The sequence below is a fragment of the Ambystoma mexicanum genome, chromosome 13 (assembly GCF_040938575.1).
Source record: "Ambystoma mexicanum isolate Mex_15411 chromosome 13, UKY_AmexF1_1, whole genome shotgun sequence".
Classification (NCBI taxonomy): Eukaryota; Metazoa; Chordata; class Amphibia; order Caudata; family Ambystomatidae; genus Ambystoma; species Ambystoma mexicanum.
The window spans coordinates 387,466,284-387,492,001 of NC_090938.1; the positions used below are offsets into that span (position 1 = coordinate 387,466,284).

General features: G+C 45.8%; 1 protein-coding gene across 3 annotated transcripts in view; it reads left to right on the forward strand.

Annotated features, from left to right (window-relative positions):
• The window catches only part of AP1G2 (adaptor related protein complex 1 subunit gamma 2), a 742,171-nt gene that overhangs the window by 299,909 nt on the left and 416,544 nt on the right, over positions 1 to 25,718 (forward strand). For all 3 annotated transcript variants that reach the window (XM_069633944.1, XM_069633946.1, XM_069633945.1), the window contains one exon: positions 18,241 to 18,336. In XM_069633944.1, coding sequence (XP_069490045.1) covers positions 18,241 to 18,336 — 96 coding nt within the window. The remainder of the gene's footprint in view (positions 1 to 18,240; positions 18,337 to 25,718) is intronic.

Here is a 25,718-nt window from a genome sequence, read left to right on the forward strand (position 1 = left end):
TTTCTTCTATCCTTAGAGTAGATTAGCGGGCTTCCGCCCTGAAGCCTGCCCAGACTTCAGTGTGTCTGGGAAGACAGGAAATGAGGGAGGAGCCCGAAACTTCACTGTCCTTTGTCTGTAGGCATGCTGTCGGGGGGAAATTCTGCCGGGGTCGGCCGGGCCGCCGCAGACCTCCGGGCAGGGAGGCCCCAACTCCTCCCGTGTATATCTCGGATCGAGACAGAGTATGAGGCACACACAAGGAGCAAGGCAACTTCTGCTGTTTATTATGCAAACGGCAGGGATGGGTCAAGGAGCGTACGCGTTCGTCCTGACACACACACAATCGTGGGGCTCGCAGGCCCTTTTTACTGTAATATGACGCGCTACTTGCGTCACTTCAAAAAGTTAACAAAAACCTACCGCCACTCATAATTGGTTGCTCGAGTGGTAGGGTTAGTATAGTACACATATAGAGAATGATATTAGTGGTCAAGGTGTAGTCAGGTGGTATATCTGGGTTGTCCCTTCAATTAGATACATAAGAATTGTTACATGAAGACCCCTGAGGATTGGCTAATGTTAATGACGTGTGAGATAAGAGCCCCATGTTCTGATTGGTGCATCCGTGAGCTCCCCAGCCTGGGACCACCGTTGTTCCCAGCTCTCGGTGTACCCGTGTTTGCAACAATGTTTCAATATGGGTTCATGCAGACAATGTGAGGATTTATTCATAGGTGGGAGCTGACCGTTCCCACTGTAGCAGGTGTCCATGGAGCCTTTCAAGTGTCCCAGCCTGTGTCTCGTAGTGCGGGACCCAGACGCCCTGTCTCTCCTGGGTTTTGGCATCTCGTCAGGTTCGGCTTGGTCACGTGAGGCGGGACCGTATTTGAGGCAGAATTCTGCACAATTAATATTGTTTTTCCACTGTGTGTCTGGTTTAATTTGTAGATATGATTCTAACGTTGGTACGCGGAGTGCAAGGTTGCAACATCGTGCCTTTGATGATTTGTTCTTGGATGTGGGTTTGCAACATTGCGACCTTGGCTGGGTGCTCCACCAGGCTCATTCTGCAGGATCAGCAACCTGACTTTTGCTTTGTTAATGTCCACGGAACTCTTGCTTGAGGCCTACTTGGGCCTGGTGCATAAGTGATCCATTTCGTGCATGGGTGCTTTAGATTATAGTGGCATATATTTCCATGACCAATATCGTGTTTCCATTATACCTCTCACGGTGGTAACGGGTTTCAAGGGAAGCATGAGCAAGCGTTATAGATGAGTTCATGATGCGTCTTGCGTTTCTGTACTCTGAAAGCCTATGTAAAAATAATAAAGATGCACGTCCGTGAATATGCCTGTCGCCTACGTCAGAGCACTGAGTATATTCTTCGTGTAGATTGGTGTGGGAATGTTAAGTGTGTATATTTATACAGATGTGCTTCCCGTTGTCTAGGTCGTCATGGCATCTCTAACGACGTGTGGTTTTTAGTCTAGCTGATCCGAGCCGCAGGTGTCGGCACGGTCAGTGCGGGCTGCTGGGCAGGCAGGTGGACACATCCGTATGTTCCTGTACCATGGTACCTGGTCGTCTGGTAACTGGACGAACTCTTCTCGCGGCGGGTGTCTGGGCCGTGACCCTCTAGGCCAAGCTCGAGAGGTGAAGGACGGGAGCCTGGTCTTCCATTCTCCCACTTCAGTCCCCCCTCTGGTCGACTTGTCGACCACAAACATATCCTTCTCGTTATCTCCTCTTACCCTCCATATCTTAGTTATCCCGCCGAGATGTCCATAATGGTTTACATGATCTTCAAATGACCAATACATGTATTCACATGTCCCTCCAGGAGTACAGTATACCCATCTTCCTATGTAGCTCCGGGGGTTCCTTGGGTTTTCGATCTTCACTGATGGTGGGTCTAGATGATTGGTGATAATTTGGGTGCGCAACTTCTCCCTTTCTTGTATTATCACACCTGTATGCTGGCCGTCATCTGCTGGCATTAAGGGGTGCATTCCCACCATTTCCAGCAATTCGTCAGTCGTGCGTGCCTTCCGGGCCTTCCAAAACCTAATTATTATCAGGGCAGCTCCAGCCAAAATAGCACATCCCACTATTATTTTCAGTCCATCTGACAGCCAAGATGGCATCCATGACCATAATAGTGAAAACCAACTTTTATCCTTGTTCACACCGTTACTTTCGTCCATCATTTTGGAGTGCATCTGGGCCAATTGTGAAACTGCTTCTGTCAGCGTACCATTGTCAGCATCGTTGGCAGGTATGAACGTGCAGCAAGATTGTCCTATCTTTGCACAAACTCCTCCTTCCATTGCTGTGAGGAGGTCCAATACATATCTGTTCTGGAGTGCAACCATCCTTACAGCTCGCAGCTCCTCTTTAATTGCGTTGAACCCATTTACTGTTGAATTGATGGTCATCATTAGTTCCCACCTTGTTATTTGGAGCCATTTTGCGTTTGCGTATGCCTGCAGTCCCGGATGTATTATTGAGGAGAAGAACATTGCTGCTCTGCTGAATAGTCTATGTTCTGGCGGTATTGATGTTAGTTCCGTTTCCGATCTTCCCCACAGGTAATTTCCTGTCAATGGCTCTCCTTGTCTTTTTCTCCTGTTTAGGACAGTATCATTGCTGTTGGTCCTGTTTCTTTGCTCCTTCTGGAGTGGTGCAGATCTCTTTCTTCTCTTATCCCCTTCATCCATTTTAGGAAATTTCGCCACATCGACATGCTTCTTAGGTACCACTAGTGATGGCACATTGACGTGTACCATTGTGCACACACCATTCCACAGGGGAGGCAATGTATGATATGCCTTTTCCCCACAGGCCCAATAATGGTCCATTATTACTGCTGTTCCCGCTCCCCCCTCAGGTAACTCCATCACGTTTGCACAATTGGTGTTATATCCTACGTCCACCTCTCCTTTATGCTGGTAGCATACTTTGGGTGCAGTTAATGGTAGTATAGTTATCGGGTCTTCATCTTCTTCTACCCATGTGAGCATTGGTACATACTTGATCCACGTCGTCCAACATCGATGATTGTGTGTCTCGATAGTTGAGATAGTTTCTTTTGTTACCATGTTGCTGCCAATCACTCCTATCTCCCAGCTGTTGCCCAGGAACACCTTTCCTGTTATCGTCAGTAGCGGCCTTTCCCAGCATCCTTGTTTACCCGGAACTTCAGTGGCGTACCAATCACATGGTAGGTACTGCAGTGTTACCTTCTTTGTTTCTCCTTTTGCAGGGCCACTTGTTATGTACCTGAATGCTTCAGCATGTAAACTGGTCTTGTGATAACTTAGATAGGTCTTGAGGAAGTTGTTTTCATATGGGTATGAGTCTCGTGTTTTCCATGTCATGTGCACTACTGTTCCTTGGAATCTTCCTTTTGTTTGGAACAGGGCCAAATATATTACGCACTGGGCTGTTTTTTCATCTATTTCTGTGGCAACAAATGTTCGTGAAGCGCTCATGGCGTATGGTATTAATGAGCAAACGTAACAGCTATCCTCAGTTGTCTGCTTACCGATGCGGGTCATGTGTTGGTACCATATGTTGTTTGTGACGTGTGCTGAGTCTTGTACATAATTATCAATACCTTTATTGTCTGAGTATGTACTGCGTTTAACTCTACTTTGCTTGGGTGCAAAATTACTATTACCACCTGACGTATCACCTGTTGCAGCAGGGGACGGGGGTATATTAAGTTTGGGTGCAGCAATAAAATCAATAGCATAGCTGTACTGCCAGACAGAAGCAGCCAAGAACCCGGTGATCATAAAAATCCCTATTATTTTTATTACATATGCTAATTTCACCGGCATTTTGCTCTTACCTTGCTGCGGTCCTGGCAGCTTATTCTTGCGACGTTACAGTTGCCCGCCTGAAAATTCTCAAAAGTGCTGGTTATTAGATGTTAGTTTTGTTACTTTTAAGCTCTCCCTATCAAGTAGTCATTCAGTGCCCAGGCGAAGAGCTGCTCCCACGCTACTCTAAGTGATGGGTCTTTTAGTACTGGCAAGTATGGGCGGAGGTGGGGCATGTGATATTCTATGGCCAGGAGGAAGGCTGTGTAGTATACACGTACCCTTCTCCTTTTTAAGTATGTTGGCCTCTTTATTTCGTATACAAATTGGTGTGACAATTCTTCTGGGTAGTTATCGTCTGGCAGCACCATTTACACCTGCACACTGAATTTGTTAATTAGTTTTCTTAACAATACAATATTACGCAGTTCCTGTATGTGCGAGAGAAAAAAGAGAACATTCACGTGTTTACATGTGTATTAGTGCAATCATGTCCTTCAGTTTTAGTTACAACTGTACTTAGCAGTCAATGGGGGGGGGGTTTGTGCTCAAATGGCGGAAGTATTTTTACTCTTTGAGCGAGTGATCATGGGGTGGGCAGTATGGGGATCACTCCCTTCTTCGTCAGTTATTGTCTCCGAGGGAACAATTGGGTCGTTGTCTGTGTTTGAACTTTCTTCCGCTGTAGGGGATGTGGTTGCTGTTCTTCCAATTGCTCTGTCGTTGGCGCTGGGGCGGGTCTGCAGTTTGTAGATCTTTACATCATGTAGGTGATTCCATGCACGCTTATCCTTTAGTTTTACTGCTCTTGTTGATACGTCCTCTACCAGATGGGGGCCAGTGAACCTCTTCTCATGCCACCTTCTATTGAAATTGCGAAGTAGTACGTGGTCACCTTTGGCAAGTTTGCAGGAGTTCTCCTTTCCCAATTCCGTACTTTCGTCTTTTTCTTGATTGCTGGTGGACCCGCCCCGTATGCGCTCGAGCTGTTGAGACACAAACACGACACTAGTAATCAAAGAAGACACATATTGATACATTTCATCACCTAACACATTCGCTGAACTTTCGTGGTCGGTGAATGCCCTTGACGTTGGTGTTAGGGGAAGGCGCATTTGGCGTCCAGTAACCACTTCGTGTGGGGTGAGGTGGTGGTCGGACCCTGGCCTGTTTCTAAGTTCAAACAATGCTAACGGGAGGCAATACAACCAACTTTTCTTTGTTGTTTGTTGTATTTTAGCAATTGCCTCCTTCAATAAGCCATTTAGGCGTTCACATACACCATTAGCCTGTGGGTGGTATGCACATGCAAATTTGTGTTTAATGTTCAGCAGGGATGTGATATGCTGGAACATTTCGTTTGCGAAATGGGGCCCATTGTCTGATCTTAACACCTCGCACACTCCCCATCTGGGGAAGACCTCCCTTACTATGAATTTGGCTGCTCTAAACGCATCAGGGTGTGAACAGGGCCCTGCTTCAATCCACCTAGAAAATGGGCATACTACTACAATCATATACCTATTGCCTTGACAGATGTTGATCATATCAACATAGTCAATGTGAAGGTGCCGAAAAGGCCCTTCTGGCCGGGGTATTGTACCTCTTATCACTTTTAAAGTATGGCCGGCCGTAAACTGTTGACATGTGAGGCAATTGCTGATAAAATTTGACACATGAGAGGTTAACTCGGGACAAAACCAATCTTCTCTAATTCGTGCTGCAATTATTTCCTTGCCTGTATGGGCAGGGTGATGTAATTGGCTCAGGGCGGTATTTAACAGTGCCAACGGTATTACAACTTTCCCAGTGCCACCCTGGCGCCATAGTGCGTCAGTTGGTGACATTGTGCATCCTCTTTTCACCCATACTTCTTTTTCGGCCATTGGTGCAGCCGCTTGTAGCTCCATAATCTGTGTGGCTGGGAGATGGGTGTACCCTTCTCTTATTAACATCTCCCTCGCTATTCCCCTCCCTCTCCCTCTCTGTGAGTCGGTGGGGTTCCATATCTCACCAAAATATGCAGCATATTTCGCATGTGCGTCTGCTGCTGCATTTCCTTTTGATACATAGTCTTCTCCATTGGTGTGTGCGGTGCATTTTACTAGGGCTAGTTCTTGGGGATCGTTTATTACTTCAATTAGTTCAGCCAACAAGAGGGCATGTTGTACTGGAGTGCCATCAGCTCTCCTAAACCCTCTTCTTCTCCATTTTGATAGCCCTGAGTGGACAGTGGATGTAACATATGCACTGTCGGAATATATGGTCACTCTTTTATTAAAACTTTCCTTTAATGCCAATATGAGTGCAACGAGTTCCGCCGCTTGAGCAGAGTAATGCTGTGGTAATTGTACACACTTCATAGCCACACACACCGGCACCTCCATCATTTTTACTACAGCTGCCCCAGTCCTTCTAATCCCATCTCCTTGATCAATAGTTGATGACCCATCAATAAACAAAAGCTCACCTCCCTCTAGTGCGTTTTCTTCAACTTTCCTAGTACATGAGTATAGTTCAGTTACTTGGGTGCAGTCGTGGGCGTAATCTCCTTCTTCAATTACCTCTGCTAGGAACCTTGCGGGGTTAACCGTGCTACATCTAACAATTGCTAGTTCAGCTTTAGACAAAATAATCTCATAACCTGATGCCCTCTGTGTTGTTAGTGTGGACTTAGGTTTATTCAATATCGCAAATAGTGCATGTTCCACAAATAGTGTAGTTGGACACCCCATAGTTATTGCTGATGCTTTTTCTACTGCAAAAGCAGCTGCAGCGAGACCTTGTTCACAAGAGAATTGGCCTAACATTATAGGGTCTAAGTGACCGCTGTAAAATGCTACTGGTTTATAGCCCATGCTAGTTTTTTGGGCCAATACTGCTTTCATCACTGCTGAGTCGCAATGTGAGAAAATAAAGAAGCGCCGCTCATAGTCTGGGGATGCCAGTACTGGAGCAGTTGATATTGCGTCTTTTAATTCGTCAAATGCCTCCCTCATTTCCATAGTCCATCCCAACTTTTTCTCCCCTTTATTTGCTTCCTTCAAACCCTCAAGCAGGGGTCCTATGTATGAGCTGTAATCAAATACCCATGCTCTACAGTAGTTGCACAGCCCCAAAAATTGCTGTAGTTCTCTCACAGTCTGTGGCACGGGAGTGCTTGAGATGGCCTGTGCTCTTTGTGGTGCAATCCTTCTTCCATGTTGGGATATCAGTTGGCCAATGTAAAGTACCTGTTCCTGACAGTATTGTATCTTTTCCATGTCTACCTTATACCCCTTCTCAGCCAATATTGTCAACATTTTTAAGGAGTCCTGTCTACATTTGCTTTCGTTTGTACTACAAATTATTATGTCATCCACATACTGTAACACTGTGCTTTCCACCTCAACGTTACCCAAATCCATCTGTATTACTCTATTGAAAATTGAGGGTGATTCACAATACCCCTGTGGTAATCTGGTATGTTTCCACTTTGTATTTCGGTAAGTAAAGCTTGTCAAATCTTGTGAGTCTGGGTGTAATGGTATTGAGAAAAAAGCATTTTTAAGGTCAATCACTGTAAAACGTGATGCTTCTGCTGGAATGCCACACAATATTGTTGCCGGGTTTGCTGTTACTGGATATTCTGCTTCTACTATGTTGTTCAAGGGTCTGAGGTCCTGTATGAAGCGCCAAGACCCCCCTTTAGCCTTGCGCACCGGGTACACAGCTGTGTTACATGGTGATTCTGAGGGGACCAATATGCCATTGTTTATAAGGGCCGTTATGGTTTCATATATGCCCTCATCTGCCTCTTTTGACAATGGGTACTGTTTCACTCTTGGTAATATTGCACCCTTTTTCAACTTTATCCTTACACCCCCTATGCTTTTTATGCATCCTACGTCATAAGGGCTAATAGTCCATAATGATTTGGGCACCTTTGACATATCCTCCTTAAAAAATGGGACTGGGGTGCCTGCGGGTGCCTCAAGTGCCATTGCAATTTTCTGTGCTACTTGTTTGTGAGCCACTCTTAGCCATATTTCTACGCTCATCATGAACACCATTTCATTTTCTTCCTTTTCTTCTGAGAACAGCTCTTCATCTGACACTTGGGTCAGCCTACACCCTTCTGCTAGTGCTATCACCGCCCTCCAAGCTCTCCCTTCGTTATCTTGGGCGTGCACAGCAACATAATCAGCTGTTGCAATAATGCTCTCAATGTCCACTGCAAACACCTTCCCTTCTAGTTCATTACCTGGTGTTTCTGGTCGGAATAGATAGGCTGCTGGTCTCCTCCATATTTTCCCTTCTATCCCTGGCATCCATGCAAATGCCATGTCAGTGCCATATTGAAATATCTCACCATCTACTGGCTCCGCCCTAATCGCTGTCTGTCCACAGTATGCTTGCAAAATCTGTCGTGCTGCGAGCATGTTAATCCCTGGAGTAGAGCAAATTATGCCATCCTCTGTAAACGAGATCGTCATGTTCAACCTGTTCATTATGTCCCTCCCCAGTATATTTACTGGCGAGGCACTATAATACAAAAGTGGAACTGACAGATCATAATCTCCAATAGATAACGGAACGTTATCAGTAAATGGAACCAACCCTTTAGCCCCAGAAAATCCTTGGGTGTTCATGGCTTCGCCTGACATCTTAAATTTACCTTCCCTTATGCAAGACCGGGTCGCCCCGGTGTCAACAAGAAATGATAATTTTTTGTCACCTATCGTTACCTCTATGCGTGGCTCCTCCGCACTATTAGGTGTTACTGACAGGATGGGACACACCAAGGCCGTCTGTGGGCTGGCCTATTGGGGGTACAATGATTGGCCATTCCCTGTGTAAGGGTTGTGTCCCAACACCGTCACCCCACCCAATTGTGTTCGTTCATTTTGTGGTGGTGGTTGTATTAACGCTACTTGTTGTTGTGGCGGTGGCAGATACTGTGTTATTTGTTGTTGTGGTTGGTGTGGTTGGCCACTCCCTTGTTGTGACATCTGCTGCTGTTGTATGCCCTGCTGTTCTTGTGATGTCCTAGGTTGTGCTTGCTCATTCCATGCTGGTGTTCCTGGCCTGACCCTACATGTACGTGACATGTGTCCTAATATTCCGCAGCTCCAACACACGGGTGGTTCCCTGTTTTGCCATGGGAAGCTCCCTGCGTTGTCTTGGTATACGGGTTGCCCTGTGGAGTAGTTATTCCTTAGTCCCCCAGCTTGTTGTTGGGTATTATATCCATATCCTCTCCCTCTCATAAACCCTCCTCTCCCTCTGTTATAACTATAATACCCAGTTCCTTGCATTGGGTACCCTCCTCCCATGTTCGGTGTGTGTAATTGCAGAGGCGGCACTTGCTGTATTACACCTTGTGGGGGCGCTATTTGAGCTGGATCTTGTGCAGCCACTACTTGCGTTGGGCTTTGGGTCATTGGTGTGGGCGTAGTTATTAGTGCCCCTTCCATTGTGTATTTAGTAAGTTTTTTCTGTACTAATTTGGCCTCTTCTGTTTTCCTGTCCTCCTCCTTTTGTTTCATCTTTCCTTGCCATGTCCTGCAGTGATGTACTATAGTCAGTTGTATTTCTGGCCATGGTTTTGCTTCCATTCCTACTACTTTCTTTAGCTGTTTCTGAACTCCTTCTGGGAGTCCTTGTACTAGTATATGATAAAATATGGCTGGTGTCTTGTCCCATTGTTCTCTAGTCTCCATGCGCCACTTCTCTTGAATGTCCTGGATATAATCAACAGGATCCTCATTTTCACCCATCTTACGGGAAGTAATGGCTCCTATGTCTGAGGTGTCTGGGTACTGCACTCTCAGTGCCTGCCATAGCGCATGTCTGCAGTTTGCAAATGGTGCCCCATCATGCGATGTGTTTGTTATTGTTACCCCATGGAATCCCGCTCTTTTCCAAAGGTCATCCGCTCTATCCCCTAATATTGATATTAACAGGCCCTTCACATCTCCTACTGCTAGTTTCTGTCCTGCGGTGTGTTTTTCCATTTCATATATCCACTTACCCGCACCTCCACTTAGTGATGGGAGCCTACATTTTATATTTTCCTTATCCGTATGTTTCCAAGGTACATATTGTGGTCTAACCCCTCCTCTCTCCAGCAGTGGCATTAAATTCTGTCTTGTGTCACCCTTTACGCTCCATGATATTGAGTCTTCACACCCCTCCTCTTCCCCCATTTCTTTTACTACTTCAAATTCTTCCTTACTACCTCTGCCCCTACCTCCCTCTTCTTCCTTTCCCCTTCTTTCGTCATTTCCTGTGTTCAATAAGGGTATGTTTATTTGTCTGTCTTGCCTGCGACTAGGGAGGTCCCTAAGCCGACATGCATACGGTGTAAGTTCGTTCATGAAGGGCGCGAGCTTTATTCTGTGCAGAGAGCGTGCGGTGGTTGAACACGTAGGTAGTGACGTGGGAGGGCGGCGTGATGGAGATGTTGGTGGCGTGGTTTCATTGGTTTGTGTTTCCTCTATTCTTTTCGTTTCCTCCTTACTTCTCTCCAGCTCCTCCCCTCTTCTACTTATCCAGGGCGAATCTATGTTTGTTCTAGTGAGGTACAGTTTATCTAAGCTTTCCCTTTCACTCCTTCTTCCACCCTTCTCCACTCCTTCTTCCTCCTCACTGCAAAAATCATTTATAAATTCCACCCCCCACTCTGCCTTTTTTCCTTTTATTGTTACTGTTTTTAAATCTATTAGGTCACTTTCTCCCCTTTCGTTTTTACCAACTGTCCCCCCTAGTGCTGATGTCGTTGCTACCTCCCTACTTTTATATACATCTCCCCATCTTTCACTCTCTTTACCCCTCCCTTCTCTTCCTTCTTCACTTCTTTCCTCCAATTCCCTACTATTTTCCTCTCTTTTCCTTTTTAATTCCTCCATTACTTCGTTGCTCATCTGTTCCAATATCCTTTCATCCTCCCTCTTCCTTTCCCATTTCACCCTTTCTCTTTCTACTATACTCTCTATTACCTTCCCCTCTTCATATTTTTTAGCTGTCTCAGATATTATCCTCTTCCTCCATATTTCCATTTCTTTTTCCTTTTCTTCTTCTTCCTTCTTCTTCTCTCTCAGCACTACTCTTGATACCCTATCTGCTGCTGCTTTTACCCTTTCAGCTTCTCTCTTTTGTTCCTCGCTCCGTTCCCTTAATCTTTCCAATTCGTCCTTACCTTCTTTCCTTTTCCTCACTCTCTCTCTTTCCTCCCTCTCAAGTTGTTTGATCAGTTCATTCTGCTCTTCCCTTAGTTTTTCTAATCTTTCCTCCAAAATCTCTTCCTTCTGCCTTAGTAGCTCCTCTCCCCTCATTTCACTCTCTCTGGCACTATCCTCGTTTGTTCTCCTCACCGCCTCCCTTTCTTCTCCAGTTAGTGAGCCTCGTAATTTCAACAATATCTGTGCAGCTACCCACTCATCCTCTCCTATCTCTACAGTCTGCTCTTCTCTAATCCTCCCTTCCCCCATTGGTATCTTCCCATGAGCTACATATGGTGGAGGGCTGTATGCCGGGTTTGAGTATCCTTCAGCCGCCCTTAACCGTCCTTCTATTTCTCCTAATTCTCTTAAAGGGTACAACCCTCCTCCCTCTGTTTTCACTCCCGGTGTTATTGGTATCTCATTGCTCGGTTCCTTTTTTATGTCGTCTAATTTATCAATCTTTTCTCCTCCCCGTCTTTCGTTCCCCGTATTCTTTGTGCTTTCGCACTCCTTTTCCCCACCCGTTCCTTCTTTCTTAATCTCCTTTTCTTCCGGTGTTTCCCCCATAGTGAACATTCCATTTGGTCCTGGTCGAGACCCCTGGAACATCCTCCATAAGTTAAACACCTCCACGTGGTTTGCCAACTTCTTCCCCTTGTATGTATTGTGCAGATGGTTCAGTAGTGAGTGTTGGGCATATGGATCGAAACTACCATTAGGCGGCCATGGTGTTAACATTTTGTTGTCTGTCCCCTGGGTCCACTCTATGCTGTACTTAATTAACTTCTCCCTGTGTGGTGGCAGTGTGGTGCATATGTGCTGTAGTGGGGTAGTGAGGGTGTTCCCCCACCCTCCCGACCCTCTCCCTGATGACCCTCTCCCGGATGACATGGTTTTACTCCCCTTGTTACCCTTCCCCTTACTACCAATTTACAATATACAACCTTGTATTGCTTACCTCGCCCCGTAAGTGTGGGGACTTACGACAATCCTTTGACAAATTATGCAATAGTAATAAATGTGATGTTATATTATATTCCTTCCCCTACGGCCCCCTGTGGCCGAAGCGCACGCAGCCCCCTGCGGCTGCGTACCCCTTACGACGATCTTATACAGTTGTCCTGTTTCTCCGTTCTCCTCCCCCTTTTACACTTGCCGTGGCCGGCGTTCTCCGTGCGCAGCCACGCCCCTTTCCCCTTTTTCTTTCGATCCACTGGTTTATAGTTTATCTCCGTATCAGTTCCTTTATCATACTTCTCCTCCCCACCACTCTCGAACCCAAGGTTCCTTGTGCTCACGATATCCTATTAAATCCCTACTGGTGACGTCACCGATTTCTTCGAGCTACTGGTATATTCGTGTTATGTTCTTTAAATTCAAAATACACTTGTAATCTACCCCGCTAACCCTACAGCTGTCTTCCTGTCTCTCCTGGAACAAGGTAATCTCATCAATACTATAACCGGACTGCGCACGCTGCGTCGCCTCGCGTGTGATACGCCCCTCAACAGGAGGGCTTAACCAGCCAATTATCTTCCGTTTTGGGCAACTACGTAACTAGCCACCGCCCACAGGGAAACGTCATCTACCTATCGAGTTTCTTGCTCGAACAATAGGGAACCTCATCTACTCATTCAATAATAAATATCAAATCGTAGGAAACCACACACCCATCCTCACACGTAGTCGCGATTTAGGCCAATCAGTGTCTTACGAGCTGCTGCACGTGATGTTTTCGTGCCCCGCCCTCCTCTTTCGCGTAACGTTAGCTCACTGTTACGAGCGGCTTCACGTGATGTTTTCGTGCCCCGCCCCCCTTTTTCGCGTAACGTTAGCTCACTGTTACGAGCGGCTTCACGTGATGTTTTCGTGCCCCGCCCCCCTTTTTCGCGTAACGTTAGCTCACTGTTACGAGCGGCTTCACGTGATGTTTTCGTGCCCCCCCCCCTTTTTCGCGTAACGTTAGCCGCCTGCTTTCGCACTCGTTTCGCTACCATTCATTCCATTAGCAACACTCAACTAAACCCCCGCCACTTTACAATTCCTCCCTCCTCCCTTATTTACTTCCTCCCCCTCCCTCACAATTTCGCATTGCTTGTTGTGCGTGTCATGCTCACCAAGTTCTCTCGATGCAGGGCCGCTCGACTGCGTGCACCCCTCCAAGCGGCTCGCCACCTCCCCTCGTCTGGACCACGTCTGGACACTCGCCGACCGCGGGCGGGATACTTCTCAACCGGCTCCCGAGGGCCAATATCCGGATTGCGCTGTCCGGTCCTCTCGCAGCTCCGCGATGGTCCTGTAGTCCTCAGAAGGGGGCAACGGCAGAGGGGGCCGCGCCGCCGGGCCTCCTCGCAACGGGAGTGCCTGGAAAAATTAAAAATAAAAGTCGATCTTAAACAGATCTCAGCAGTGCCTCCAACTTGTCGGGGGGAAATTCTGCCGGGGTCGGCCGGGCCGCCGCAGACCTCCGGGCAGGGAGGCCCCAACTCCTCCCGTGTATATCTCGGATCGAGACAGAGTATGAGGCACACACAAGGAGCAAGGCAACTTCTGCTGTTTATTATGCAAACGGCAGGGATGGGTCAAGGAGCGTACGCGTTCGTCCTGACACACACACAATCGTGGGGCTCGCAGGCCCTTTTTACTGTAATATGACGCGCTACTTGCGTCACTTCAAAAAGTTAACAAAAACCTACCGCCACTCATAATTGGTTGCTCGAGTGGTAGGGTTAGTATAGTACACATATAGAGAATGATATTAGTGGTCAAGGTGTAGTCAGGTGGTATATCTGGGTTGTCCCTTCAATTAGATACATAAGAATTGTTACATGAAGACCCCTGAGGATTGGCTAATGTTAATGACGTGTGAGATAAGAGCCCCATGTTCTGATTGGTGCATCCGTGAGCTCCCCAGCCTGGGACCACCGTTGTTCCCAGCTCTCGGTGTACCCGTGTTTGCAACAATGTTTCAATATGGGTTCATGCAGACAATGTGAGGATTTATTCATAGGTGGGAGCTGACCGTTCCCACTGTAGCAGGTGTCCATGGAGCCTTTCAAGTGTCCCAGCCTGTGTCTCGTAGTGCGGGACCCAGACGCCCTGTCTCTCCTGGGTTTTGGCATCTCGTCAGGTTCGGCTTGGTCACGTGAGGCGGGACCGTATTTGAGGCAGAATTCTGCACAATTAATATTGTTTTTCCACTGTGTGTCTGGTTTAATTTGTAGATATGATTCTAACGTTGGTACGCGGAGTGCAAGGTTGCAACATCGTGCCTTTGATGATTTGTTCTTGGATGTGGGTTTGCAACATTGCGACCTTGGCTGGGTGCTCCACCAGGCTCATTCTGCAGGATCAGCAACCTGACTTTTGCTTTGTTAATGTCCACGGAACTCTTGCTTGAGGCCTACTTGGGCCTGGTGCATAAGTGATCCATTTCGTGCATGGGTGCTTTAGATTATAGTGGCATATATTTCCATGACCAATATCGTGTTTCCATTATACCTCTCACGGTGGTAACGGGTTTCAAGGGAAGCATGAGCAAGCGTTATAGATGAGTTCATGATGCGTCTTGCGTTTCTGTACTCTGAAAGCCTATGTAAAAATAATAAAGATGCACGTCCGTGAATATGCCTGTCGCCTACGTCAGAGCACTGAGTATATTCTTCGTGTAGATTGGTGTGGGAATGTTAAGTGTGTATATTTATACAGATGTGCTTCCCGTTGTCTAGGTCGTCATGGCATCTCTAACGACGTGTGGTTTTTAGTCTAGCTGATCCGAGCCGCAGGTGTCGGCACGGTCAGTGCGGGCTGCTGGGCAGGCAGGTGGACACATCCGTATGTTCCTGTACCATGGTACCTGGTCGTCTGGTAACTGGACGAACTCTTCTCGCGGCGGGTGTCTGGGCCGTGACCCTCTAGGCCAAGCTCGAGAGGTGAAGGACGGGAGCCTGGTCTTCCATTCTCCCACTTCAATGCCTGGCTGAAATCAGTTCCAACTGGGTGGCTGGCTGTCCTGGAGGCTAGAGAACCAAGACAGCCAAAGTCTTGCACAATGTTAAAGAGAGTTTTGTTGTTGTAAAAGAAATCACTGTTGGGCCACAAGCTGGGAGGCTTGTGAAGGGCAAAGCTGCAAGCAACTCTGCAAAGGGCAGCAAATGCAAGTCTCCAGTGAGAGCACGCAAGCTACTCACAAGAGGTAAGTACCCCTTAATTCAAAGTACCTTGAGTCTGAAGAAATGGTTCCAGCTGGCTTCTGTTCCTGCAGATCCTGTTATTCCTGGGCCTCAGTCGTGGGGACAAGAGGGAGGACGCCTGGGGACTCCTGCACTGCGGTTTGAAGGTCGGCGGCAGCAATGAGCGCAAATCAGATCAGCGGCACTTCGTGGTTTCAGCTAGTTGCAAATAACAGCACCGCGGATCTTGGACATCTTGTGGACTTTCCTTGTTTCTGGCGTCCAGCACTCTGTTGAGGTGGCACAGGCTTGGTCAGTCCTGCTTCGAGGGAGTCCGGAGGATCTTGTTGGAGCTCTGGTCTGGCTTAAAGGCGATGCACTCGATTCTGGTGTTCCTGTCCCCTGGCACTCGGTTCCTGCAGCAGCAATGAAGTACAGCCAGCATAGAGCGGGGTTCCAGTGGTATCAGGTAATAATCTCCCCAACAAAAATATCGCCGTACGTATGGTCATCTGGAACGGCCATAGGTGATATTTTTGGTGGGGATAATTTATGGGGTAAATGGATGGGGGGGATTGCGGGGGTGTCCGCCGCTCCCTTTTAAAATGTATGAGGGTTGCGGGGGTGTCCCCCGCAGGTTCCATGGGGTAATATCGCTGCAAAAATATGGCGAAATTTTTGTATGGCGATATTTTTGCGGCGATATTATCACATTCCACCGTTCCAGTCGCGTTTGTCTTGGGGCTGATTGGTCTCACCAACCCAAGGGGAGAAGTCGTCCTTGCAGGGCTTCTCTAGTCGATTAGAAATTCAGAGCTTCAGCAATGCTTCAGCAGGCAAACCAATGGCTCAGGGGGTTACAGCAAGCTTCTTCTTCGGTTCCTTCGTCCAGTGGTCGACTCTGCCTTCCTTGCAAAAGACCTCGCCTTTTCTGCAAGTTGTCCCCATTCATTTGCAGCCTAGCTGTCACTCACACAGCATGGTGGCTCTCCTCCAAGGACAACCAGTCGGCCTATACCTTTGGGCGCATTCCTGTAACCAAGGAGACTAAGCACAGGGAGTTTCAAGGAACCTCCCTTGCTTCATGCCCTGCCAGACACGCTGGAGTCAGAGGGGTGTTTCACTAGTGAATCCTGCCAAAGACAAAATGAACAAAGGTACCAAACCTAGTTTGGTGCGCAGAGTAAATCTGAAGAAGGACCTTTCCAACAAGAAATGGCGAAAAAAGACGTGGCCATTTTGAGAAAATGGGCACCCATGGGTGCTATACTGCAGCTGCAACGGCAGCCCGCGGTAAAAGCCCACAATGGTAGGAAAAAGTAAACCACTGCCACCAGCCATTAATTGTAGAAAGGGTAACCTAAACCCCTCCAGCACTCTATTTAAGATAGTGTGTGCTGGGTCTAAGTCAATTTCACTTAACTACTCTTGGAAACAGCAGTTAATCCAAAAGAAGGTATTTAAACCTTAACTGAAATCCAAAGGATTTCTCTGTGGGACTGCACTGAGGGTGCTGTGTGTCACAATGTAAAATGATGATGCCTATGGATTTTGTCAGACTCCAAAACCAAAAGAAACACAAGGTTCAAATCAAATAAAAATACATCAGAGAGTGGGGAAAAAGGTCTCACTCTCTCCAGGATAAAAATGAAAAGTGCTAAAGTACAGCAAACGTGCTGGGCATCTCTAAGGTAGAAAGGTATTCGCACATTTCTGAGAAAACTCCCCAATAGTATTTTACCACATAATTTACTTCAACAAAAGAACATAGAACTGAACGTAGAATCAGGCATTCTACAACAGAATAGTGTATTGTCTTTCCCCCACTCTCACTTTACTCCAGGCCTTTAAGGCTTTACAAGTCATGGATCGATGATCCTCCAAATTCGAGACGCTGGTCACTGGAGTTGTTCTGCCCAGCATGAAGTCTTCGTCGTGGGTGTCCAGTTAAAGGGTCGAATGCAAAAGGTGAGAGTCAATAGGATCGAAAACAAAAGGTTCTAATTTTTTTAAATTATATATTTTTTCTTGGGTTTCCATATAGGTAAAAAAGTGTTTTTACAACAAAAACGGGGGTTGGGCAGACCCCCCCCCTCCCCAAATAAATACATTTTCGAACCTTTTGTTTTCGGTCCTTTTGATTCGAACCTATTGTATTTTGAACCTTTTGATTTGAACCTTTGACCTATAACCTTCGTTGTGAACTCTTCTGTGTTGAGGTAGTCGATTTATACTATTGTCGAGATTGAGTGCTAGATTATCTATCTCTTGATATGGCGACTAACCCAATGGCAAAAAATAACCAATCTGAGGATGTTGATGCGTGAATAATTATGGGTACTGTACACATAACAGTAGAAACAGTATTAAAGAAACGCCCTTTTTTTCAACTTCGAAAACAGATAGTGTAATACTCTGCACCAATCACTAGATGTCGGCCTATGCAAAGAGGGTGATTATAAGCAGATCCACAAGCCTCAGAAATCTAGTCTCAACATCTAATTTGTGCCTCCTGTAGAATTAATTTGTGAACGGATGATGATGCAAACTGCTCTCATTATTAAATGTTTGTAGCTCGCTCAATAGTTAAGTGATATTCTATTGACTGTGAAAAGGGGTTCCAATCCTAATGCGATGTCCATGAAGTACTGTAGGCAAAACAACAGGACTGCACACATGGATTATATTCCTTCAAGTAAGCAGGTGTCTACCTTGAGATGTGCCTTAATTCTATGCACAATGTTTGAGCACAATATGATTTTCTAGGATGGGCCAGTGAATATTCTTTTTGTTCTCTATAACACTTTTTACTTCACCAGCCCTGCCATAAGGCGCACAACTACTTGTTTTCTGTCTGTCATTTTATTTTCTTTGCAGTACTAAACGATGTAGTCTCAGTGGCTATTCATTAATGTGTATGTTTTACCATACTGGGCCCTTTTCCGTTAGGAGATGGGGCATATTTTCTCTGTGTCCCTTTTAATTGAATTTAGCAACTCTCAACCACAGATGGGCTTGTTGGTCTAATGTCTCCCTTACTCTTCCTTTCTACAGCTCGTCCCTCTACTGGTCCAGCTCCTAAAGAACATAGTCATGTCCGGCTATTCGCCTGAGCACACTGTGTCTGGTGTCAGCGACCCATTCCTACAGGTCTGTCTATCCAGATGTCTCTTCTATCGATCCCTCATTTCTCATGGTTTGTTTCTTTCAGTGACATTGCCCTCAACTCCCCAACCCCAACACTGGCTACTGTGCATAAATAAGCTGATGGATAGAACCCTGGTACATCAAGGGACCATTTCAGTGACCCACACACTCACGCTCTTACTTTCAGGGTGATGGAGAACTTGGACTACAAACATCCAGGCAAACCGACAACAATGAAACCCTTTAAGGGTGACTGACATAAACTGCAAACTTACACTATGACAGAGACCCAAATTGTGAGGTCGCCGTTCTCTTAAAAGCAGCTCTGGCACAAAATCCCAGTAAAATGCTTGTCTGTTTTTCTTGTGCATGTTATTTTACTATGCTTTTGTATGGTTCAGAATCGCCACCTTAGTAATTTCAAAGTGCAGTTCCTTGTTCATGGTGTATTGTACCCTCAGCTGGGGAAGTCTGACCCTAGTTTGCTGGCAATGAGAGAAAGAGTAAAGTAATAAGGAGGGAAAGTGGGGAAGGAGTCAGGCAGCAGGGAAATGCTTTGTATTGGATATGTGTTGGTTCACTTTAAGTGGGCTATCTTCTAAAGTGATGCGACACAGGAAGATTTGTGTTGGGTTAACAAATGCGCATTGGATTTCCAAGGATGTTTTACAAGCACTAGACATTAAAGATCGAGAAGTGTGCGTCAGTCTGTTTGTCTGTCTAGAGTGTGCTTGGGCAATCCTGGCAGATAAGTAGGCTTAAAATAGCTGCAGTATCTATTTATGGTACCGCAGGCAGGTTCCTGAATAGTAGTTCTGGAACTACAAAGCAGACTCCAGAAAGTGCCCTAGTTAAAGATTAGAAAGTGTGTGAAGGTGAATAATGTTGGTAACAAAAGCAGGAAAGTGGGATACACAGGTTTTCAATGTTTCCATGTGGGGTGGTCTACCATCCATGTCTCCACCTGTTAGGTAAGAATTAGTGCAGTCCAACTCGTGTGGGACTACACAAAACTTCTCTCGGTATTGGGTAACCCACCTTTTAGTATAGGCCCATACTACACAAGTTGGTGGTGTGACTGAGCAGCCAGGCTTATCTTAAGAGGGGCAACGTGAGCTGTAAAATGAAATAAGTAAACACAAGTATCCAATTAAACACTTACACAGAGAAAGTTATATAATACATTTATTTATACACAAAGATATTTAAAGCATTCTTTAAAAATCAGTAATTAGCTGTAACATTAATCCCAAAGTAGGATTCAATTAAAAAACTGAACAGTAAAGCAGGTGAGTAATTTATTCATATGTTACACATGTTCCAGCACCCGGAGGTGACGTCATTTGAGGTCAGTATAGCATGTATATAGTATCACCTTTGCAGTATTGAGTTATTTAAGGAAGGTAGGAAAGGTTAGGGTTAGATCGGAACAGACTGATGAGAACAGTTGGATTCTCCCAAAGGGATGCAGGCAGTCTATTATCCCATCATTAAAGTGTTCAACATTTAAAACCTGTAAGGGAACAAGCATTGCCAAAGCCAATATGTTCAGAAGGAGGCTTTTAGGGAGCCAGGACAGCCAAAGTCAATGGTCAAAGTGCTGATGCTCTTCTTCTTAGAAATACGTTCTTAAATAGTCAGTGTTCAAACGAGAAATCACAGCAACTCAAGAGGAGTCCCCTTTGGCAAGCACAAGCTGTAAGACCAATGCAAGTAAGTTGTGGTCAACTTATTGTATGGTTGAATCACACTCCCAAAGATAGGAAGCACCCCAAATGGCAAAAGGATAATGTACCCCAAGCCTCACAGTACCTTTGAAATGAAGAAGTTGTTCCAGCTGGTTGCCTTCACGATGCAATGGAGTAAACCCTTGTTCCAGGTCCTTGGTCGTGGTGATGAAATGGAGGATGTATGGCAGGCTTCTGCAGCAGCACCCAAGAAAGGGACTCGGCAGCAATGGATTTCTGTCGATTCAGCAGCTCTTTGTGGTTTTGGCACCTTTTTCTTAGCGCCGAAGAAGAACAAAAAGCTCTGATTAGGAATTCCGTGATCCCTTGGTCCTGGACTCTGGTGAGGGGACTCTGGATGCAGATATCTTGCTTCTGTCGGGTCCTCTGCATGCCCACGAAGATTTGGACGGATTCCGACTTCAGAAGACAATGCACTCACAAGTGGTCGAGGTACCCTAGGTATTGGGGTTCTGCTGCCTTGGAAAGTCTCAGCAAATCGGGGGTTGCGCCAAAATAGTTCGACTCAAGACTAGTTGGTCCCACCAGCCCAAGGGAGTAAGTTGTCCTTTACGGGTCTTCCCTGACTATTCGAAAACGTGGTCAGCACAGCTGCAGGGCTTCACCTGGCACTTTGCGGTCCAGGAGGGTGCTGCTGGCGTCTTCTCTCGTCTTCTGCTTTGGATGTTGTCCTCCAGTGGTGGACTCTACTTTGTCCCAATAACCTTGCTTTTTATGCAAGTTCCCATTCATTCATAGCCCTGTCAATCACACAGCAAGGGTTAGCCAATTGGAACTGGTTTCACTCCGGCACACCTAGAGACAAAGGACAGGGAGGTTTTGGGACCCACCCTCACTTCCTGCATTTCCAGACACACTGAGCCTGGGCGGGCTAAAGGTCTGAAGCCCGACAAAGGCAAAACACACACAGGACTCAAACCTGATGCAAACAGAGTAGCCCAGAAGAAACTAACTAACAAGAAATGGCAAAAAAAGAAGACTGGAGCCATTTTGTCACAGGTTTCCCCCCTTCTCACCTGTCTATGTTGTTTGTTGGAGTTCTTCGATGGAGTCTTCTTTTGCACAGTTCGGGTATTGTATAACCCTGTGTGCAGGTCCTCGGGTTCCAGCGTGCGTTCACCTTTCCGACTCCTGGGAGCGTTCAGATGTCCAGGGAAGTCTGAGGAAATCCAGGAAAACAGCAAAGAGTGCACACGGAAGACGAGTGCACGGAGATCCGGGATGCAATAGAGGACAAAATGAGGGGGAATAAAGGAGGAGGAATTTAGGGGAACCGGGAACCAGGAATCAAAGGATAAGGTCAAGCAAACTACGGCAGCACACGTCTAGCCACGGCAAGCGGTAGCGTTGAGAAGTGCAGGGCCGCGGGGGCGTGTCTGCTTTATAGAACGTAATGCGTACGGCGCAGAAACTAGTAAACAGTGTTCCACGTTCAGCAGCCATGTTGGGAGTACTGCTGAGTGCAAGCCCCTATGGGTCAGGGACCAGGAAGTCCAGAAAGGACGCGTCCGATGGTTCATGACACATTTTGAGAAAATGGTCACCCTTGTGTGCAGCACTGCAGCGGAGGAATCAGCCTGCAGATACATGTCACCAGGTAGGAAAAAAAACACTGCCAACAGCCGTTCAAGTAGTTTAGTGTAACAAAATGTTACATGAGGAATAGGTTAAAGGAATTACTAGGTAACCCCCCAGCACTTCACATAGGGTGGTGTGCTGGACCCATAAAGTAAAGCTAAGTAAGATAGGGGTAATCTTACTATTCTTGGGAACAGTAGTTCACCCAAGAAAATGTAGTTAAACATTAGGAGAAGTCCAAGGGACTCCTCAGTGGCACTGCACAAAAGGTGATGTGTGTCACAATTCAAAAGCAGATGCCCATGGATTTTACCAGACTCAATAAAACAGTGGGGAACATAGAAAATCATGATCAGGATAACATATGAGTGAGTGAGAAAAAGGTCCCACTCACTCAGGAGTAAAAATTAAAAAGCCCTGAGTTCAGCAAAAGAGCTGGGGTTCTCTACGGTTAAAGGGGATTGGCACAGAAATGAGTGTCCCTAACTAACTGTTTGTCTCCATAGCACCTGGCAGGGAAGGCGATCACGTTTCAAAACCCGCTTTCTCCAGATGGATATTGAAATGCATACAGCTTTGCTACTACCTTCACACAAAACTGTACCTTTCACACCAAGAGCGCACTCTACCAGGGATACAAGAGCTACTTTCGCCTTTATTGCAAATGTCCGCTTGATGCCATTTGCATAGCAGCTACATGGAGTTCCATACACACTTTTACTCAGCATTACTGCATTGACACAATTTCTAAAGCAGATTCACAGATGGGGCAAGCAGTGCCAAAACATCAATTTGCTGCTGTACCTTCTCACAACCCACCACCTTCTCCAGACACTGCTCGCTAATCTATGCATAGCATGTGATCTAAGCAGATCCACAAGCCTCAGAAGGGATACATTACTCACTGTAATCCTATTTCTGATGCTTGTTTCTGCTTAGATTCACATGCGCCAACCCTTCCTCCCCTGTGGAGTAGAAGGTGTATAGATGTTTTCTGGCTTTATCTGCTTTATTTATTTATTTATTTATTTATTTATTTATTTATTTATTTGACTTGTATTCAGGTAAAACCTGTAATTTTATCAAAAGGTGCATTCAGTTCCCTGTTCAGAAAATTCAAGCGTTTCATCGCAGGTTTCTCCGGAAAAAGGCTTCCTACAGATCAAACTGGTTGTCTGCAGTTTAACAGAGAGGCCCAGAAGACACCTGTCTGTTTGAGCTACATAACTCACTGCGTTGAAGTGGCATCCGTGCGTGAGGCCTCGTTGATTTGTTTGAAAGCCAATTCGATTAGGTTAGCCATAGCCACCGTCCACTTTGTGGTTTCTCCAGAAATCAGTCTATTCCACAAGTCTTCTTCATGGATCATCCATGGGTTCGTGATCAGCGGCAGAAGGTAAATAGTTCTGTTCTTTTCAGTGATGGGACAATTGAGGACCAAATGTCTGAGGGTTTCCACCCTCTCCGTATTTTTGCATAATCGACAGGTCTGATTTTCCACCGAATTGCAAGGATTTCTTTAGTCAGAAGTACATTTAATCTTGCTTTCATAAACAAGAATCTTTTTCTTTTCTCTGGAAATTTGCTGACCTAATTCATTGGGACTTTTGGTTTGTTAAACGTGGGAGGAAGGTGGCGTAAAAGTTTATCTGCTGCTGTCTGTATTGTTTTAATCCAGTCCATTTCTTCGAGTTTATGTTTGATTTTATCAGGGTTTTCTTTTAAATCTGTTTCTGTGCACAGTATATCTGACAACCTTTCTTTTCTGATTTTGGCCCACTTTTTAAATGCAATGCAGTTACCGTTTGCAATTCTTCTTTGATTAATGAATAGATGGGAAGGGAATCAGCCAAAATAATTTTTCTGAATAGTCTCATTGCGCTGAAGTCAATAGTCGAGGCTAGCGAGACTAGTCCTAGTTCCCATCAGATAGCCGCCATTGAGGTCGATTTTGGGAGTCCCAGGACGGCTTTCCAGACCAAACTTTCTATTTTGACCCATATCAACTGGGGAATACAGAGTGAGGCCTCCATTCCGAAAGTCAGCGTCGGCACAAGTTTCATTTTGTAGAAGTTAATAGCCGGGCTTAGCAAAAATTTGCCGAACTTCCTATCAAGGGTTCTCATTTGCGCTGTCAATCTTTTCGCTTTTTCCCAGAGTACTGCTTGCATTGCCTGGTCCGTTGAAGAGTTGTCTAATTCAAACCCCAAGCATCTGATGTTTTTGACTTTTTCAATTTTGATGTCGTCTAAGTGCCACGACTCCATGTTTGCAGATTTTTTAGGGTTTTTCTCAAATGTCATAATTTATTTTTTTTGTTAGTTTATCTCCAGGTGATTTTCTTCGATGTATTTTGCCAGATTTGTTAATTTACGCTGAAGCCCCACTTTGGTTTGGTCGATCAGGATTACATCGTCCGCATATAAGAGACGAGGGATGATGGATTTTCCTATTTTTGGTGAAAAGGTCCTGATCTTTTCTTCCGAGTACTGCAAGACTCCCAGGAATGCGATAAAGAGAGCGGGCGCAAGAGGGCAACCCTGTTTAACGCCCCTTTTCACCTGGATCTCGTCCGATAGATTTCCCTGGTGATTTAGCTTCACTCTTACGGTTGTGTGTGAGTGAAGCGCTCTGAGAGGGTCAAGCACAGGTTGGGGACACTCCCAGGATTTGAGTTTTTTCCATAGCAAATTCCTGTCTATTTTGTCAAACGCTCTTGACAAATCTACAAAAGCCAGATAGATCTTCGGTGCCCCTTCTTTACTTTTGCTTTAAAGATGTTAATTATCAGGATGTTAATTGCTGTGGTGCCATTTTTTTGAAAGCCAGTTTGTAGGATGTCTTTGCACTTGGCCGTTTTTTCCCATGTTCTCAGGTGGTCCAGAATGAGAGAGGAAAAAATCTTACCTATAGTGTCCAACAATGTGATTGGCCTGTAATTTCCAGGGTCTTCCCGACTGCCCTACTTGTAAATCGGGACAATGACAGCTTTCTGCCAAGTCTCTGGGATTAGATGAGTTCTTTCGCATTCCTCAAAGATAATTCCAATCGTTTCTGACCATTCTTTCGGGAATTGCTTAAGAATGATGTTAGTTAAGCCGTCCGGACCCAGGGCTCTAGATGTTTTCAGATTTCTGGTTTTTACTTCAATATCTTCAGGGTTCGATATTGTCACCCAAACCGGGTTGGTGGTTCTTTCAGACGCCCCTACAGATTTCTTAGTTTCTTCAAACTCCCTCGAAAAGTACTCGATCCATTTCACTTCTGAGACTGCGTTTGTTGGAGCTAAGTTTGATGCGAGATTGCTGTTTTTAATTAGTGACCAAAAGTCACTAGATTTGTTGGTTACCAATCTTCTCATCATTTCTTCCGCATCCAGTTGGTATTGCCATGCTCTTCTTCGCTTCCGCCAACCAGCATATCTTTTCACTTCACATTGACATGCCAACCAGTCTTGTTCCATATTGGATTTCTTTGCCCTTCTTTTTAGTTGTCGCCATAATTTCCTTTGTTCTACCAGCTCTTTGTTATATGTATGGATGGGGTGCGTTTGAACAGTCCGTCTGCCTCCTGTTGGTTTCCGGTAGGGCAAAAGAAGCGGGAGGTAGTTTGGTCTCTTGTTAGCCTTACTTAGGTGATTAGCAGTTGTTTTTTCCTCCCAAGATGATTTAATTTTCAGGAGGTTTGCTTCAGTTAGGCATAACCGAGTGTGTTGGGCATTTGTTTCAACGGTGGCCATGTAGACTGCTTTTCTTGTTCTCCATCCTTCCCACGTACATGTGAGTAAGTTGTGGTCGCTGTTATCCGTTTTTAACATTTTGAAACTCACAATGTTTGCTGCAAGGGCAGATGAGATGAAAATATAGTCTAAGGTCGCTTTCGAGGCCCCCCGTTCCCAGGTTGGGATATTCAGTTGGTTAGGGAAAAGAGAAGCTATATTTTGTAGATTTCTTGAACTGGTTACTTTCGTCCATGCTCTTCCGCGTTCCAGATTAGAATCCGTCCACGATCCCTGGTTTTCTTTATTACAATTGGCATTAAAGTCTCCGCATACCATGA